Raw genomic sequence first — 15,556 nt, 5'->3', positions numbered from 1 at the left:
AAAGAACATGGCTGTGATGTGAGGTTCAAACGTACTATGTAAACGATATCTGTTGTGTTATTAAGTCCCAATTCCCTTCAGGAAAACAATGACATGACCTATGGGTATCCCAATGAATATCAAAAGTAAATCCAAATTTAATAATGTTTTAATCTATCTCCGAGAACACTTCTGTCAATGTGTAAGCTTGGCCAAGGCTAGGTAGCCTTCCAGAAACCAATAATTTTCCCGAGAGCACCCACTGACAAAATAACAGAAGCATGGATCTGCGGGTACTCCGGACTTCAAAGGGATCTCCCTCTGGGCCTGCGTCATATCATGTAAATCTTGACGCAGAGGCCATACCTCATACCAACCAGTTGGTACAAATCACCTTGGCCATTTGTAATGTGGTGAAAAAGAAGAATTCAAGATCAGGTGAGCTGATTGCTGCCATCGAGAAGCACGGTTGGAGGTTTTCCCTAAAATAGGCAAGTTGCGCTGACATACTATGATGTACACCGAAAGGTATCTTCAGGCATGCATATTAAGCGAAGTGGGAGCCTAGACTGATGTGATTGGTAATTATGACCCAGCAGGGGTAAGACCTCTTGCAGAGTGTTTTTCTAGCACCGATAATAACGCACGACGACAGCGAAAAAAAACTTCCCCATAGTGCATTGTCCTTTGCCTATCTTCCAAAACTTGAGCTTGCGGGACGTCAGCCATATCCAAATACGTAACTGATGGGGTTAGGGTCACAAGGGTTCTTGCAAGGAACGGGTTAGCTCGTACAGTACCCATCTGGCGGGACCTTGAGGTAAGGTGCAGACATCATGCTGCAGCTATAATAGCTCTCCCGTTATTATTGGAAAACCGACGGCGTCTGATCTGAAGTCGGAGTTCTCTCGGCACCACTGGTGTAACTAATGTCTTGGCATAGAGCTATGACTAAGCGCATCTTATCAATGCCGATTGACAATACGAGAACTAGCCATCTTAGGTATAACTAGCGCATGATCTTATCTGTCATGTGACATCAAGGAAATTTGCGATTGTGTCAATCAAACAATGAAATGAGGAGCAGAATCTGCAAACAAGAGAAGCTGAGGGTTGATACACCAAATCACGCGCCCCATTATCAATTTAGAGGCCGAAATGTCTCTTTATTCTGTGATTTTTCTTGAGAGCCAGTGACTTCTTTGAGCATCTTGCCCCTCCATCCAGCCCACTTTGTGACGTGGGGCAGGTTCTTATCCAAAACGATTATTTCGGAGACCATACCGACTGACCCTCCAACAAGCAGCTAACCTTACGGTTCTCAGCCCTGGCGATGCCGTCTACCGACTCTCCCAAATTAGTGATATCAGGTTCCGTTGCCTTTTCACAATCTCGCTGTCGTGCTCTTGCTGCCAGTGTTAAGGCCCATGCTATCCGGGCACAATGGATACATTATATCGACCTTGTAGAGGATCTACAGGATCGACACCGTGCAGTCTTGGAGCAACTTCTACTTTATGGAGATATAACCGATGAGGTGGCTGCCTTTAATTCTCTTGAGGGATCCCATGTTACGTACTATGTTACCCCCCGCATAGGGACTATATCACCATGGAGTTCCCAAGCAACCGGAATTGCTCATGTCTGTGGGCTGAAGCAGTATGTAAAACGAATAGAGCGTGGTTTGAAGATTACATGTGTCCTAGGCCAGGACCACACCGCTCTAGATTCAGAATATCTTAACTCGCTGCATGATCGGATGACTCAGTCAATAAGCCTTGATACACCTGATTTACATGCCATGTTTTCGGAGCATCAGCCCCTGCCTCTTGAAATTGTTTGTCTTCAAGATAATCAGAAGACCCCAGCCGAAATCCTTACAGAGGCCAATAAGCGACTTGGCCTGGCTCTTGATCAATCGGAAATTGATTATCTCGTCGAAGCATATTCTTCAGGTGGCCCCATTTCCAGGTCACCGACCGATGTCGAACTTTTCATGTTTGCACAAGTAAACTCAGAGCATTGCCGCCACAAGCAGTTCAACGCGAAATGGGTCATTGATGGCACAGAGAAGCCCGAGTCTCTATTTGGCATGATCAGGAATACCCATAAACAGCACCCCGCATACACTATCAGCGCATATAGCGATAATGCTGCTGTGCTCGAGGGGGAAATAGCGAGTCACTGGGCCCCCAATCCTTCTACCGGGGAATGGTCCCAAACTAAAGAAATGGTTCATTTTCTCGCGAAAGTCGAAACTCATAACCATCCCACTGCTGTTTCCCCATACCCCGGTGCTGCTACTGGATCGGGTGGGGAGATTCGCGATGAGGGTGCAGTTGGTCAAGGATCCAAGCCTAAGGCTGGTCTATCAGGATATTGTGTATCCGATCTGTTGATTCCCGGCTTCAGACAGCCATGGGAACTGGATATTGGAAAACCGAATCACATTGCTAGTAGCTTTGATATTATGATCGAAGCTCCAATCGGGAGCGCCGCGTTCAATAATGAATTCGGCCGTCCTTGCACAGCGGGTTATTTCCGGACTCTACTTACAAAAGTTGATATTGAGAACGGTGACTCTGAAATTAGAGGTTATCATAAACCAATCATGATCGCTGGAGGTGTTGGGACTGTTCGGCCACAACATGCCCTCAAAAACCCTAGATCAGTTAAGCCTGGATCATTTTTAGTTGTGCTTGGAGGACCAGCCATGCTTATTGGCCTTGGAGGAGGCGCAGCTTCAAGTATTGCATCTGGAGAAGGATCTGCTGATCTTGATTTCGCGAGCGTCCAAAGAGGGAATGCAGAGGTCCAAAGGAGAGCGCAGGAAGTGATCAATTCCTGCGTCTCTATGGGCCAAGACAACCCTATCAAGTTTATCCATGATGTCGGCGCTGGCGGTTTGTCAAACGCGTTGCCCGAGCTTATACATGACGCCGGCCTGGGGGCCACCTTTGAGCTACGTGAAATTGACAATGCCGATAAAGGCATGAGCCCGATGCAAATATGGTGTTGTGAAGCCCAAGAAAGATATGTTATGGCCATTTCAGAAGACGGAATGACCAAGTTTGCAGCTATCGCAAGGCGAGAGCGCTGTGGCTACTCGGTTGTAGGGCGCGGCTTAGGACAACCGGAGGAACAAAGGAGATTGATTTTGCTTGATCGAGATTCGAAGGCTCACCCTAAGCCAATTGACTTACCCCTTTCTGTCTTATTTGGAAAACCCCCAAAATTGACGAGGACTGTGTCCTCAAGACAGCTGAAATTGCCCGCCTTTGATAGTACCCTCCGATCCTATCTACCGGAAATTCCCACCAAAGACTTATTTAATGAAGCCGTGTTAAGGGTTTTGAGACTGCCTGCAGTTGGCTCAAAGTCATTCCTTATTACCATTGGCGACAGAACAGTTGGTGGTTTGACAGCAAGGGATCAAATGGTCGGCCCATGGCAGGTTCCCGTGTCCGATGTTTCAGTAACCGCCACCGCTCTCCTAGCTGGTATGCGGACAGGCGAGGCCATGGCTATGGGAGAAAAGCCCACGCTTGCACTCATTTCCCCTGCCGCATCTGCAAGAATGGCTGTGGCAGAATCTCTTCTGAATATTGCAGCCGCGGATATTCCCGATCGATTACGCCGTGTCAAGCTTTCCGCGAATTGGATGTCTGCTGCAAGCCATGTTGGTGAGGGTGCCGCTCTGTATGAAGCTGTGGAAGCTATTGGAATGGAGCTTTGCCCAAAACTTGGAATTAGCATCCCAGTTGGAAAGGACTCAATGTCTATGAAAATGAAATGGAACGACCAATCATCTGGGGAGGCCTGTGAAGTCACTGCGCCTTTGTCTCTTGTCATATCGTCTTTTGCCCCAGTTTCCGACATTCGACATACTTGGACGCCTGCGCTTCGCAGTTTCGAAGATGTAGGGGAAACTATTCTTTTATTTGTGAACCTTTCCGGGCGCAAGGCTCTAGGGGGCTCGGCTTTGGCTCAAGTGTTTGGCCAGGTTGGCAATGAATGCCCTGATATTCATGATATTCAACTCTTCAAAGACTTTTTTGATGCTACTCAGCAACTCCAAGAGGCTGGAATTGTCCTCGCGTATCATGATCGTTCGGATGGTGGATTATTTACCACCTTAGCAGAGATGATGTTTGCGGGTAGATGCGGAGTGCAAATAATGCTCGATGATATATGTCCTAGTACAGCTGTGAATGACGTCTTAGAGACTTTATTCAACGAGGAACTGGGAGCCGTATTCCAAGTTCGCAAAAAGGACGAGGGTGTATTCCGAAGCTGCTTCGCCACTTGTGGCCCTCCACCAGGCTTAATATTCAGGATAGGACGTGTGGCGGAGAAATCCAAACAAAGTATGGCCATTTATCATGGAGCAACATTAATTTATCGCAATTCCCGTGGAGAGCTACAACAGGCGTGGTCAAGTACATCGTACCACATGCAGAAGATCCGTGACCATCCGGCTATGGCTGAGCAAGAATACGAGAATATCTTGGATGATAATGATACAGGCCTATCATATGACCTTACTTTTCATCCAAAAGACCCTGCAATTCCACTTCTGAGTAGCATTAGCGCTCGGTTCTCACCGTTTACAGCGAAACCAAAGGTCGCCATTCTCCGCGAACAGGGCGTGAATAGCCAAGCTGAAATGGCTTTTGCTTTCAGTATGGCTGGCTTCTCCGCTATAGACGTTCATATGACAGATATTCTCTCTGGGCAAGTATCTCTGTCTTCATTTGTTGGTATTGCGGCATGTGGTGGGTTTTCATATGGCGATGTCCTTGGAGCAGGCCAGGGATGGGCGAAATCCGTTCTCCTCCACCAAAATACAAGAGAGGAGTTCAAGGCCTTTTTCGAGCGACCCGACACATTTACCCTTGGTGTATGCAATGGGTGTCAATTTCTCAGCCGCCTAAAGTCCCTCATTCCAGGAGCCGAAACCTGGCCTAGTTTTGAGCGAAATGAAAGCGAGCAATATGAGGGCCGTGTGTGTATGGTACGAATATTTGATGCAGATAAAGCTTCTCCAAGCGTCTTCCTGCATGGCATGGATGGAACTTCTCTACCTATTGCGGTGGCCCATGGCGAAGGCCGGGCTTCGTTTACCAGTGTTAATGGCGTGACTGCAGAAGATTTAAGCAAGCAAAATCTGGCGCCAATCCGATATGTCGACAACACTACACTTCAGCCAACCATGAGATACCCGTTCAATCCGAACGGAAGTCCAGAGGGTATCGCTGGCGTCAGGAGTTCTGATGGTAGGGTCCTTGCTTTAATGCCTCATCCCGAACGAACCATTATCAACGGCGTGGGAAGTTGGTTTCCCGGTGAAAACGCTCTGTCTACTGAGTGGGGTGACATTGGACCATGGGGAAGGGTATTCTATAGCGCGAGAAGATGGGTTGGCTAAGTCGGTTGCAATGTCTAGCTCGCTATATTTTCTTTGATCTAAAGCTTAATCTCGACATCTCTTTTCAGGCCCCACAACTTTGTGCTTTTTCTCTTGAAATTGTGTCAGTTGGTAAGAGCTAAATACTTTGTTGCATGGAGTGATTTGTATCAGTACCTCAACAGTTACTTAAAACTGGGAATGACGCGATTTTTCTACAGTATTCGTTCTGAAGTTAGGGAGAATATTTGGAACCTCTACGTTCATCTGAAACTGAGAAGAGAGGTGTTATACCCAGTAGTCTCCTCTCCATTGAAGCCGATCGGCCAACATTTCCCAACTACTTTGGCTATTTGTCCTTCCAATTCCTCTTAACCCAGCTTCAATAAATCTGGAATATTTTTGGAATTTTGTCTTCATGTTGAGTAAACGTTCTTTATACGGTAGCTCCATGAAAGACACAAATGTGTTATCCCCATCGTCAATTACACCTTCATTCAGGTGGTGTATTTCGCTGTCTTCATCATCGTCATTGTCATCTTCAGTTGAATCTTCGTCGTCTTCCTGTGACTCAAATCGGCGTCGACGGCGATAACGAGGACTAGGTAAGTGAAGAAAGGTAGCCGATTGGTTGGCATGTGCGTGTTGGGATTCGAGATATCGTGCTGCTTGCATGTCGGAAAATTGCATGCACAGATCAAGCACTGATATAACAGCTTGATAGATAGGTGTTAATGATTTCGATAATAGACATTGTTCTTCCAACGCTTCCATGAAGTTTTGGTGAGCAGATATCATTCCATCTACGTCTTCAGCCAGAGCCATCGACTTTCGCATTTCTCGACTTGATGAAGAGATAACAAGCTCGGTGAAATGGTAGTAAAGTATATTAATAAACCAAAGGAAATGGTATCTAATGGAAAACGAAAGGATATGGTCTTTTGAATATGCTTGAAGTTTGAAATATCTTGTACTAGAAGACCGTTTTTCTAGGGCGTATTTTGCCCGGCGGATTTGCATGAGGAGCATTGAAACGCGTTGATAAGTTGAAATCGATTTCTTCGAAATAATGTTAGCAACAGGCCACGGGAGGACGTATTCTAAAGATAACGCCTTCAGTATTTTAACCGAGCGACAATGTTTCTCAAATTCATCACGAGACACCTTTATACATCGAGCGATAACTCGGCTAACATCCACGCAAGGCACATTTCCAAAGGTTTGCTGGAAATGCTCAGTTAATAAGAATCTATCGTTCCATGATTGACTTCCCTTGTCAATCAGATCAAACACTCTGTGGTCAATTGTAGTCAGGAGAGCAAGATCTTTGCCCAAGTATGTATAATCCAAAGCTTGCATAGAAAGCCATAGCCCGCATTTAGTGTCGAGCTCCGTTCGCAAAGCATACGAAGCAATGGCATGATTGGCATTGACCATTTGCTCAAGCGCCTGATCGACCAGACCCGAGAATGGTATTAGAGGTGATGTATCAGCCATTTGGAAAATAGCTTCGTAATCTATCGAAGAGTCTTCGATCGTATTGAGTTTTTCCGGAGAAATACCCAGGTGACGGAGGAATATCATGCTTTTTCCAGCAGTCAATATTTTCCCCGCCACTGAGCGAAGAAATTTCGGGCCAGCCAGCTGGTCTGCCTCCTCTTCCAGGGTGAACCATTCATGCCAAAGAGATTTTAGGTTTTGAAAATTGTGCGAACTTTTTATGAAGCAAAGCCCTGGAGATTCATCCAGAGATCCTGTCTTCATCCAATGTTGAATAGGCGCTATGTAGCTTCTGAAACATTTGAAAAACACCTTGGAAATAATTTTATATCCATCATCTTCAGCTATAGCTTGTTTTGTGCATACCAAATCATAAAGCAGGTCTATACACAGGAACGCATTCTGTTCTGTGGCCTTTTCCAATTGTACAATAAGGTTAGCTAGGTCGACATGAAGCTTCGTTTCTTTTCGAATATTGTGTAATAGCTCGACGAGACTGACACATATTGACTGCATCCCAGCCGAGTATTGAGCCTGGATATCCGATAAGAAGGCATCGAACGCAAAAACCAAACTCTCCAACTCTCTTTGGAATGTTTGTATAAAAGGTATACGTTCGGGGAGCGCAATGAAACGCCTTAATCTCCAAATGCAGACGCCGATACAACTAAACGATCTCAGCATCGAGAACAAAGCGTCATTTGATGTATGAGATAGGCAGAAACTGGAATCCACCGTGATGTCGTCGCCTGCTGTCTTGAACAGGGAATTTGGTAAGCCTTGTAACATGAATATTAGCTCTCGAATAATTTGCAATTCTGTCAAGAGGATCATAGAATCTTTTATGGGTCGCGTGTTAGTCGACTTGAATCTCCAAGCTTGGGCATTCTCTATAGATGACACTAAATGTCCGTCTTCCACAGACAAAAAAATGTCTTCTTGGGGAATAAATTCGTCACGTGGGACTTTAGAGGATTGAGGTACAATACGTGGAATAGATATGTCGCTTGATGCTAGTGATAAATTGTCATCAGATGAATCAACACCGTAGTCAATGTCCTTCCATATGTTGTCTCCATCGGTATCCAAGGGGTCAATATCGGCCCAGGTCAAGAGAGGCGGCGGGGAAACCGTGTCTAATAGGAGCACCCGCTCTGCTTTTGACTTTGTAGCTGGCTTATCTGAAAGTTCGAGCAGTAAAAAAAGAGCGTCTGGCGCCCAGTAGCATCTCTTTGCATCCAGCTCTACTAGTCGCGGGCAGAGAGCATCGGCCAAAGCGTCATTCCCTACAACTTGAAACTTTTCCTGCAAGCCATCAAGCCTCTTTGCAACGTCGAATTTATTCACTCTACCAGCAGAACTTTCCTTCAGAATTGTCTGAGACTGGAGCTTTAAGCCCTTGAAACGAGTGGAATTCTGCAAACTCTTTAAGTCAACTGTGTATATGACAGCAAAAAGGCTTATGACCTACTCTATCTTGAATATTGGAAACAACTGAAATGAGCTCGGCCAGCAAAGCATCGATCCTCTGGGCTGCAGCCATCTTTCACTCCACAGCATAATTTGTACGGAGTACTCCGTGTTCTCTCCTGACGTTGCTTGACGCGTTTGCAGTTCGCCCCTGATCTCGATCGGCTTATGTAAGCATAACAGTTCGTTAAGAAAAGCTCCAAAAGCTCGAGAAGTCAACTAATACATAGTTAATTCAGTCTGCGATGAAGGGAAGCTAATTCCACCATGGCGATTGCAAGGCCGCTCCGGATACTTCTAGCTGGTGGAATACTTCTCACCCTTTTCCTCTTTTACAACCTCTCCAAATCCCCCAGATCTCTCATCAAATTAGTGGATCGATATGATAATGGGTTGAAGCACGATCCGCTCGCTGACCGTACGCTCCCCCCGCTTCCCCCTGCTATTTTCTCTTGCTGATTTCTGTATCACTGTAGCTACCGGTGAGCCAGAGGGGCATTTATGGAGGGCCACCGGCGATGCCTATGCGCCAGACAACCCGAACTCCTCGAGAATCAATGCGACATTATTGTCGCTCGTCCGCAACGAGGAGCTAGACCAATTGATTATGACGATGAAGGAATTAGAGAGAACCTGGAATAGTAAATTCAATTACCCTTGGACTTTTTTCAATGATCAACCGTTTTCGGATGAATTCAAAAAGCGCACGCAGGCAGAAACGAAAGCGAAGTGCAATTATGGTATGCTTAGTTTTCGTGGAAATACTTTTCAAAATTTGTCTTTCTGATGACTTGGACAGAATTAGTACCGAAGGAACACTGGGACGCCCCTGACTGGATAAGCATGGACCTGTATAGCGCATCCGTCGATCTACTGAAAGAGAAAAACGTTCAATATAGCGGCAAGATTTCATATAACAAAATGTGTCGATGGAATAGTGGCATGTTTTACAGACATCCTGCTTTAGCAAACGCGCAGTATTATTGGCGCGTCGAGCCGAACGTCCATTTCTTTTGCGATGTTGATTATGATGTATTCCGATACATGCAGGACAACAATAAAACCTACGGTTTCACAATCAATCTCTACGATTCTCCAGAAAGTATTGAAAGCTTATGGCCGGAGACGGTGAAGTTTATCGCCGCGCACCCTGAATATCTCCATACAAACAATGCAATGAACTGGCTGGTGGACGGCAAGCAGAGACCCATTCATAACCAAAAGGCTAATGGCTATTCTACGTGTCATTTCTGGTCGAATTTTGAGATCGGAGATCTCTCATTTTTCAGAGGAAAAGCCTATGAGGAATATTTCAACCACCTTGATCGTGCTGGTGGATTTTTCTATGAACGATGGGGTGATGCGCCAGTACACTCAATAGGCTTAGGTTTGTTCGAAGACAAAAATAAGATCCATTGGTATGTTTTCCAAGGGCATTCCACCTCCTTTCAAAAGACCGTATCTCACTATACTCTTTTAAGGTTCCGCGATATCGGCTACAACCATATCCCCTATTACAATTGTCCCAATTCTCCAAAATGCAAGGGCTGCACTCCTGCACAATTCTACGCGGGCGAAGAATTCTTGCGTCTCGAAGACTGTCGTCCAAATTGGTTTAAATATGTCGGCACCGGCTGATCGACCATAAACCCTCAGGCCATACGCGTCTTGTGCGGCAGAGACATTAACTGTTTCTAGAAATAGCGCCGATGTACTGTGGATATTCCTGCAACACATTCATATCATTATTTCCCTCGAATTCCCCCGACACAAATGTCAGAAGCGTGTATTATGGTATTTTAATGGCTCATTTAATTGCTAACGGACGAGTTTTAGAGATGGATATTTACATAACACGGCGTTAGATTGGACTTTTTGGTTGAATAACAAGTATCTTTTTTCCTTGTTTTACCTTGGGAATGATTTGTATGTATTTGTGGGCGTACATTGTGGTGTGCAAGTTATGGAATTGATTTCCCACTTGCAGATGCATATTCCTTTCTTAAGGAGCTATATTTGGCGGTCTAGTTGTTCAAGCCTTGGTCTGGGGCTGTGATGTATAGTAAGGCGCCTTTCGAAGACAACTTTGCGTTTTAGGAGATTTTGTACATGTATGGTCGGGTTGATCCAAATGCTGTGGTCATGAATGGAGAAAGCGAAATACATATGTAAACAATCGGCTGCCTCACAACTTTCTGGTTTACAGGATGCCAAGAATAAAAGAGAGAATAAGAGAACATTTCACCACTCCCCCCTCCATCTTTCTATTTTAGCATGTAGTATAATAGAGCACCAGTGGCCTGACAGCCTTCCATCCTCCTAACAAACACCTTTCTAAAAGTACTGCTACAGCCCCAGGCGAAATTTCAAGATTGACCTGTTTGGAGAATCCCATGATTTGTTTAATTACTCTCTGAAGGGTACATCTCTTCTTGAAGGGAGATACCAAGCTCTTCTCGCAAAGGCTTAAGCTCTTCGAGATATGCCTCGTATTGGCTCTTGTTTTCAACCTTGGCTTTGATACCTTTTTGGTTCAAGAGCAAAAAGTCAGAATAAACCACCAAAATATAGTTCCAAATGCAATGGACAGGCTCGATAACGGACCTTCGAAGATTCTAACGGCAGTTGGGAAGTCATTCACTCGTCTAGCAGCCTTGAGGGCGGCGGTCATGACGGCGACGGAGGGAACAAGATCGTAAGCGAAGGCATTGTTGAGATTTCGCTGAATTGACCAGATCACGCGCAGGTTAGAAAGACATCGCCCATATTGGCACGGCCTGCCATGCAGAACGAGAATTGGGTTACTAACCTGGAGTTCAAAGACGTCTTGAACACTGTCGAATTCCTTCTCGTATCTGAAACACCATGCCCATCAGCACACTTCTCTCTCCAGGAGAGCGCAATTTCTCAAATAGAACAGCCTCTTCGGCCTCGAGAATAGCTTTACTTCACGCCCATTCCACGCACCCGAGAATGCAGAGGTGCGCGAGGGGAATGTTTTGGGTGTTGGGAAACTTGGAACAACACAACAACCCTACCTGACGGAGAATTGTTCGAAGGTTTCCTCCTCATGCGCACCGCTGCACCGCTTTGCTGTCGAGCTGAAGCCACTAGCACCACCAAGGGCAACGATTGCAGGAGTAGAGGCGGAAGTGGCCGCTGGAAGCCTCGATCGGGCACCGTAGGACGCCTTGAAGAAGGCCGTAGGGGTTCGGCGCGAAGCGGCGCGGAGGAGGAGAGCAGGCGACATTCTTCCGGGCGATGAGCGACGGACAGGCAGACAAAGCAGATCAGTAGAGTCAATGCTCCCAGGGCGGACTGGTTTCTGGGAAGTCGATAGAGCAGCAGAGCGGTCGGCGAGGTTGCTGACTGTGACGTTTGAGATTTTTGAGTGGTGTGAGTGGTGGGATTTTCCGGAGCGCTGGCCCGTGGCTAACAAGCTTGGAACACGAACCTGCGCGCCATCCCGCCAACAACACCACGGCCGCGCCCACGGCCGGCCGTTCTGCTCGAGGCCCGGTGTTCTCTACGGTGCTCGTGCAATGCGAGAGCTGTCCGCCCTAGGCGCAGCATCGACATTCTTGGTGGCAGCCCTACCCGCACCGGCGTTGTCCGGCACCCACGAGCAAAGGCCCCGGTGCGCGCCGGATTCGAGGAGCCCTTGAACAAAGGGCGCCATCCCCCAGCCGCAGAAAGGATTGAACTACTGGATCTCATCTGGGGCGGCGTTCTGAACGGTGCTCTGCGCCCAGACATGTAGTTTGTGAGGCGTGTTCTATCTATAGCAACGTGTTCTCCGTCCTCCGTATGTCCGAGGCTTGACCTGTTTCCGCTGTGAAGATGCTGCAGAGGGCAGAGCAAAGCGACTTGGCGGATTGATGCCAACTCCAGCGGTTTGGCCCCCATGTTGGCCAGCGCATCGCTATGATGTTCGATCGCCAAAAGCTCGCACTGGCTGTAGAGGACGCTGGTGCTGTGAGCAAGGTGGCAATGTCGCTCGCTTGGGCGTCAGCCGTTTCGAAACACACGTCAGCCTCTTAGGTAACTAGTTAACTCCTGAAGCTTGTGTGCAAGAGAGCGGTAGGGCTGATAGGAAATACTGAACCATGAGCTGCTGGCCTTGGATACTCTGGATATCAAACCAGGAAGCGTGCTTGACCTCGACCAAGCTGCTGGCCGCGAGCCATGGGTTTGCGGGCGGTTGACGGTGTCTAGGCTGCGTCGCCCATGGGTGCCGGCCAGCCCTCCCGCCGGCGATCCTCGAGCTCTCTCCCATGGTCGTCTGCCCGCTGCTGGCTTGCTGCTCGCCCGTCCGCTCGCTGCTGTGCTCTCTTCGTCCTCCCGCCGGCCGCTCGCAGGCCCAAATCACATGCGCTCGGTAATACCGCGTATTGCGCACGTAATGCGTTCCCCTTTTTTGCGGCTGCGCACCGGCGCCGGCCAATCAGCACGCTCTGCTGACCGATCCGCGCGGCAGAAACGACGCCAATGTTTACCGTATCTAATTATGCCGTAATCCTGCCAGAAAAATAATATCTTGTTCTTCGCCATTTCATCGCAGCTTGTCGACTCGTCTTCCTTTCTCCCAAGCACCGCTGCCCTGCGCCTTTTCATACTTAGATTGTTTAATAATATAGACCCCATTGCATCCCCCCCTGCTGCCTCTGCTTCGCCTCCAGCCGTTCTCTCCCTCCCTGCTGCTGCCTCCTTCCCACTGCCACCCATTACCACCGCATCCTACTCGATCATCCCCCCAAGAACATCGCGCTCCCTTAGCACCGCGGCATTATAAAACCAGCCGTCTCGCTCTCTTCTCAGTAGCGGCAGTACGTCCCCATATCATTATGTCTCTCGACCTGCTCAAGTCCGTCCCTCTACCGACCCTCGATCGCCCGTTTGGCATCGAGGTATGGCCCATCTTCGAGAAGGTCTATACGACCGTCCTCGGATACCCTCCGCTTGACTTCGAGTTTTCCCAGGGCGTGACCCCAATGTCGACGATCCGAGAGACTACGATTGCCTTATTATCATACTATACCATCATTTTCGGTGGCCGCGAGTTGATGCGCAGCCGCCCCGCAATGAAGTTGAATGGCTTGTTTATGGCCCACAACTTTTTTTTGACTATTGCCAGTGGCTTCTTGCTAGCACTTTTTATCGAACAGCTCTTGCCGACTCTGTGGAGGCATGGTGTCTTTTTCACAATCTGTGACCACCGTGGGGGATGGACGAAACCGCTTGTGGTTCTTTACTATGTATGTTGACCCCTCGCTTCCTGCTCTAAGGTTTTTCTTCGCGAGAGGCGTGAAATTGGCGCTTTTTACTAAGATGTTGCAGTTGAATTATATTACCAAGTACATTGAGCTGCTTGATACCGTGTTCCTCGTCTTGAAAAAGAAACCGCTTACCTTCCTGCACACCTATCACCATGGCGCCACGGCCCTCTTATGCTATACTCAGCTTATTGGACTAACGGCTGTCTCATGGGTTCCCATCACCCTGAACTTGATGGTCCATGTTGTGATGTACTGGTACTACTTCCAGAGCGCTCGTGGCGTGCGCGTTTGGTGGAAACAATGGATTACTCGTCTCCAAATCGCCCAATTCGTTATTGACCTTGGTATGTGCAACCATCAAGTATCCCGCTTTGACCTTCACAATCATCTGACAACAATTTAGGCTTCGTTTACTTTGCCTCCTACACTTACTTCACCTCTACCTACTTCCCATACATGCCCAATGTTGGCAATTGTGCCGGAGAAGAATTTGCTGCATTTTCAGGCCTCATTATCTTGAGTTCCTACCTCGTTCTCTTCATTTCATTCTATTTTGCTACATACAAGAAAACCGGAAAGGGCGGCCGCCCTCGCCGCAACACTGGCAAAGAAGCTGCAATTGCAATGAAGAACCTCGAAATTCCTTCTGTAGCAGTGCAGGCCAAGGCGAATGGCTCTCCCGCACCAACGAACGGAACCACAAATGGAAGCATCCAAACGAACGGAACGGCTACCTCCTCCGCAAGAACCAATGGACCAGTCACACGTTCGCGCAAGGCTTAAACTCCGTTTTCATCCCTGCCCTTAACTCAATTTCGTCCGTCGTCCTAAGAAAGAACAAAACAACACATAAAATTTGGTAAAAGGAGTGATTTCGGTTCCTTATTTTGGGTGGGGGGGCTTTTAGGAAGCACGGCGCTCCCACAATCCTGATAGATTATTTTTTGCGCAGCTAGTTGGCCGAGAGAAAAAAAAGCAAAGCACCCGGGGCTTTGAAGAATAGAGATGTGACACTGTCACGACAGATTCAATTCATGAAACACTGGGGAGCATCCATTTTTCTCCTCCCACAGTATGGAGTAATTGGATTTTCTCTTCTTTTCTATACTCAATGAGAGAGGGTTGATTCCTTGGTGCAGTTCGCCAGTCAATGACAGGTTGGCGTTTTCCTCTAACGCACATTCTTTGTAATACGACATCGATATTGCTATGGCATACATATTTCTACCTGACTTCTCCTTCTTTCCTTCTTCTCTTCCAGCAGCAGGGACGTCCTTTCCCCGAATGATCACTGCTTCCAGCATATACTCTTTTTCACTTTTCTGATCTTCGTGCCAATATGTCTTAACAGTCTTCCTTTTATATTTCTTCCATTACCCTGTCTTATAACAGCATTTCTTACCCTAGACTTATTTTTGCATTTCACGTCTCCTATGTGGTTCCTTGGGTGTAACTTTTAATTGATGATGTCTGTGGAATAGAAAAATCTTCGGATAATATAATAATCAACATTTATGGACTTTGGGGTAATATCCAGTAGTACTCCAAAGATCATATAAATCAAATCTCTAGGAAGAAATCTCCATACCTTGGTACATCTTTTTCTCAGACTGACAGGAAATCTTGCTACTCCCCAGGATAGGAAGTAGGCAGCGCACACGGCTAGGTCATGGAATGTGGGAAACACGACATCGAACCCAACAACAAACCAACCACACGACGAGAGCCCAACGTATTCAATTGCGTACATAAGAAAAAGAGATAATAAAAGCGTAGTGTCAAAAAGGAAGACAGGGAGGTCCACAGCATGAAGGCGCCCAGTATAAGTTGTATCCTCGGTCCAGATAAATAGTCGTCCGCGAGGTTACGATATCCTTGAGGCACTTGGTAACAGCCATGAACCTTTCTTTTAGCATATTAGACC

The 15,556-nt window shown here is 47.2% G+C and overlaps 5 protein-coding genes across 5 annotated transcripts; 3 read left to right on the top strand and 2 right to left on the bottom strand.

Moving 5' to 3' along the window:
• Window positions 1–1,312: 1,312 nt before the first annotated feature.
• ADE6 (phosphoribosylformylglycinamidine synthase) lies at window positions 1,313–5,407 on the top strand (the record flags this gene model as incomplete). The annotated part of the gene is made up of 1 exon (XM_049249887.1): window positions 1,313–5,407. One exon carries the CDS (start codon window positions 1,313–1,315, stop codon window positions 5,405–5,407), a length of 4,095 nt encoding a protein of 1,364 aa, XP_049111047.1.
• A 267-nt stretch (window positions 5,408–5,674) lies between these two features.
• On the bottom strand, window positions 5,675–8,429 carry LOZ57_000789 (uncharacterized protein; the record flags this gene model as incomplete). Its single annotated transcript, XM_049249886.1, has 2 exons — window positions 5,675–8,302; window positions 8,358–8,429. 2 exons carry the CDS (start codon window positions 8,427–8,429, stop codon window positions 5,675–5,677), a joined length of 2,700 nt encoding a protein of 899 aa, XP_049111046.1.
• Window positions 8,430–8,623: 194 nt separating this feature from the next.
• On the top strand, window positions 8,624–9,994 carry KTR4 (putative mannosyltransferase ktr4; the record flags this gene model as incomplete). The annotated part of the gene is made up of 3 exons (XM_049249885.1): window positions 8,624–8,774; window positions 8,833–9,096; window positions 9,156–9,994. The coding sequence occupies 3 exons, from the start codon at window positions 8,624–8,626 to the stop codon at window positions 9,992–9,994; spliced, it is 1,254 nt and encodes a 417-aa protein (XP_049111045.1).
• Window positions 9,995–10,758: 764 nt separating this feature from the next.
• Window positions 10,759–11,606, bottom strand: COX6 (Cytochrome c oxidase subunit 6; the record flags this gene model as incomplete). Its single annotated transcript, XM_049249884.1, has 4 exons — window positions 10,759–10,880; window positions 10,961–11,078; window positions 11,166–11,211; window positions 11,395–11,606. The coding sequence occupies 4 exons, from the start codon at window positions 11,604–11,606 to the stop codon at window positions 10,759–10,761; spliced, it is 498 nt and encodes a 165-aa protein (XP_049111044.1).
• Window positions 11,607–13,200: 1,594 nt separating this feature from the next.
• ELO2 (Fatty acyl-CoA elongase/Polyunsaturated fatty acid specific elongation enzyme) lies at window positions 13,201–14,415 on the top strand (the record flags this gene model as incomplete). Its single annotated transcript, XM_049249883.1, has 3 exons — window positions 13,201–13,611; window positions 13,694–13,976; window positions 14,036–14,415. 3 exons carry the CDS (start codon window positions 13,201–13,203, stop codon window positions 14,413–14,415), a joined length of 1,074 nt encoding a protein of 357 aa, XP_049111043.1.
• Window positions 14,416–15,556: the final 1,141 nt, after the last annotated feature.

The sequence above is a fragment of the Ophidiomyces ophidiicola genome (genome assembly GCF_022830035.1).
Source record: "Ophidiomyces ophidiicola strain CBS 122913 chromosome Unknown scaffold_2, whole genome shotgun sequence".
In the NCBI taxonomy this organism is placed as follows: domain Eukaryota; kingdom Fungi; phylum Ascomycota; class Eurotiomycetes; order Onygenales; family Onygenaceae; genus Ophidiomyces; species Ophidiomyces ophidiicola.
Note: the sequence above shows the minus strand (reverse complement) of the source record. Positions and strands in the feature narration are given on the sequence as shown.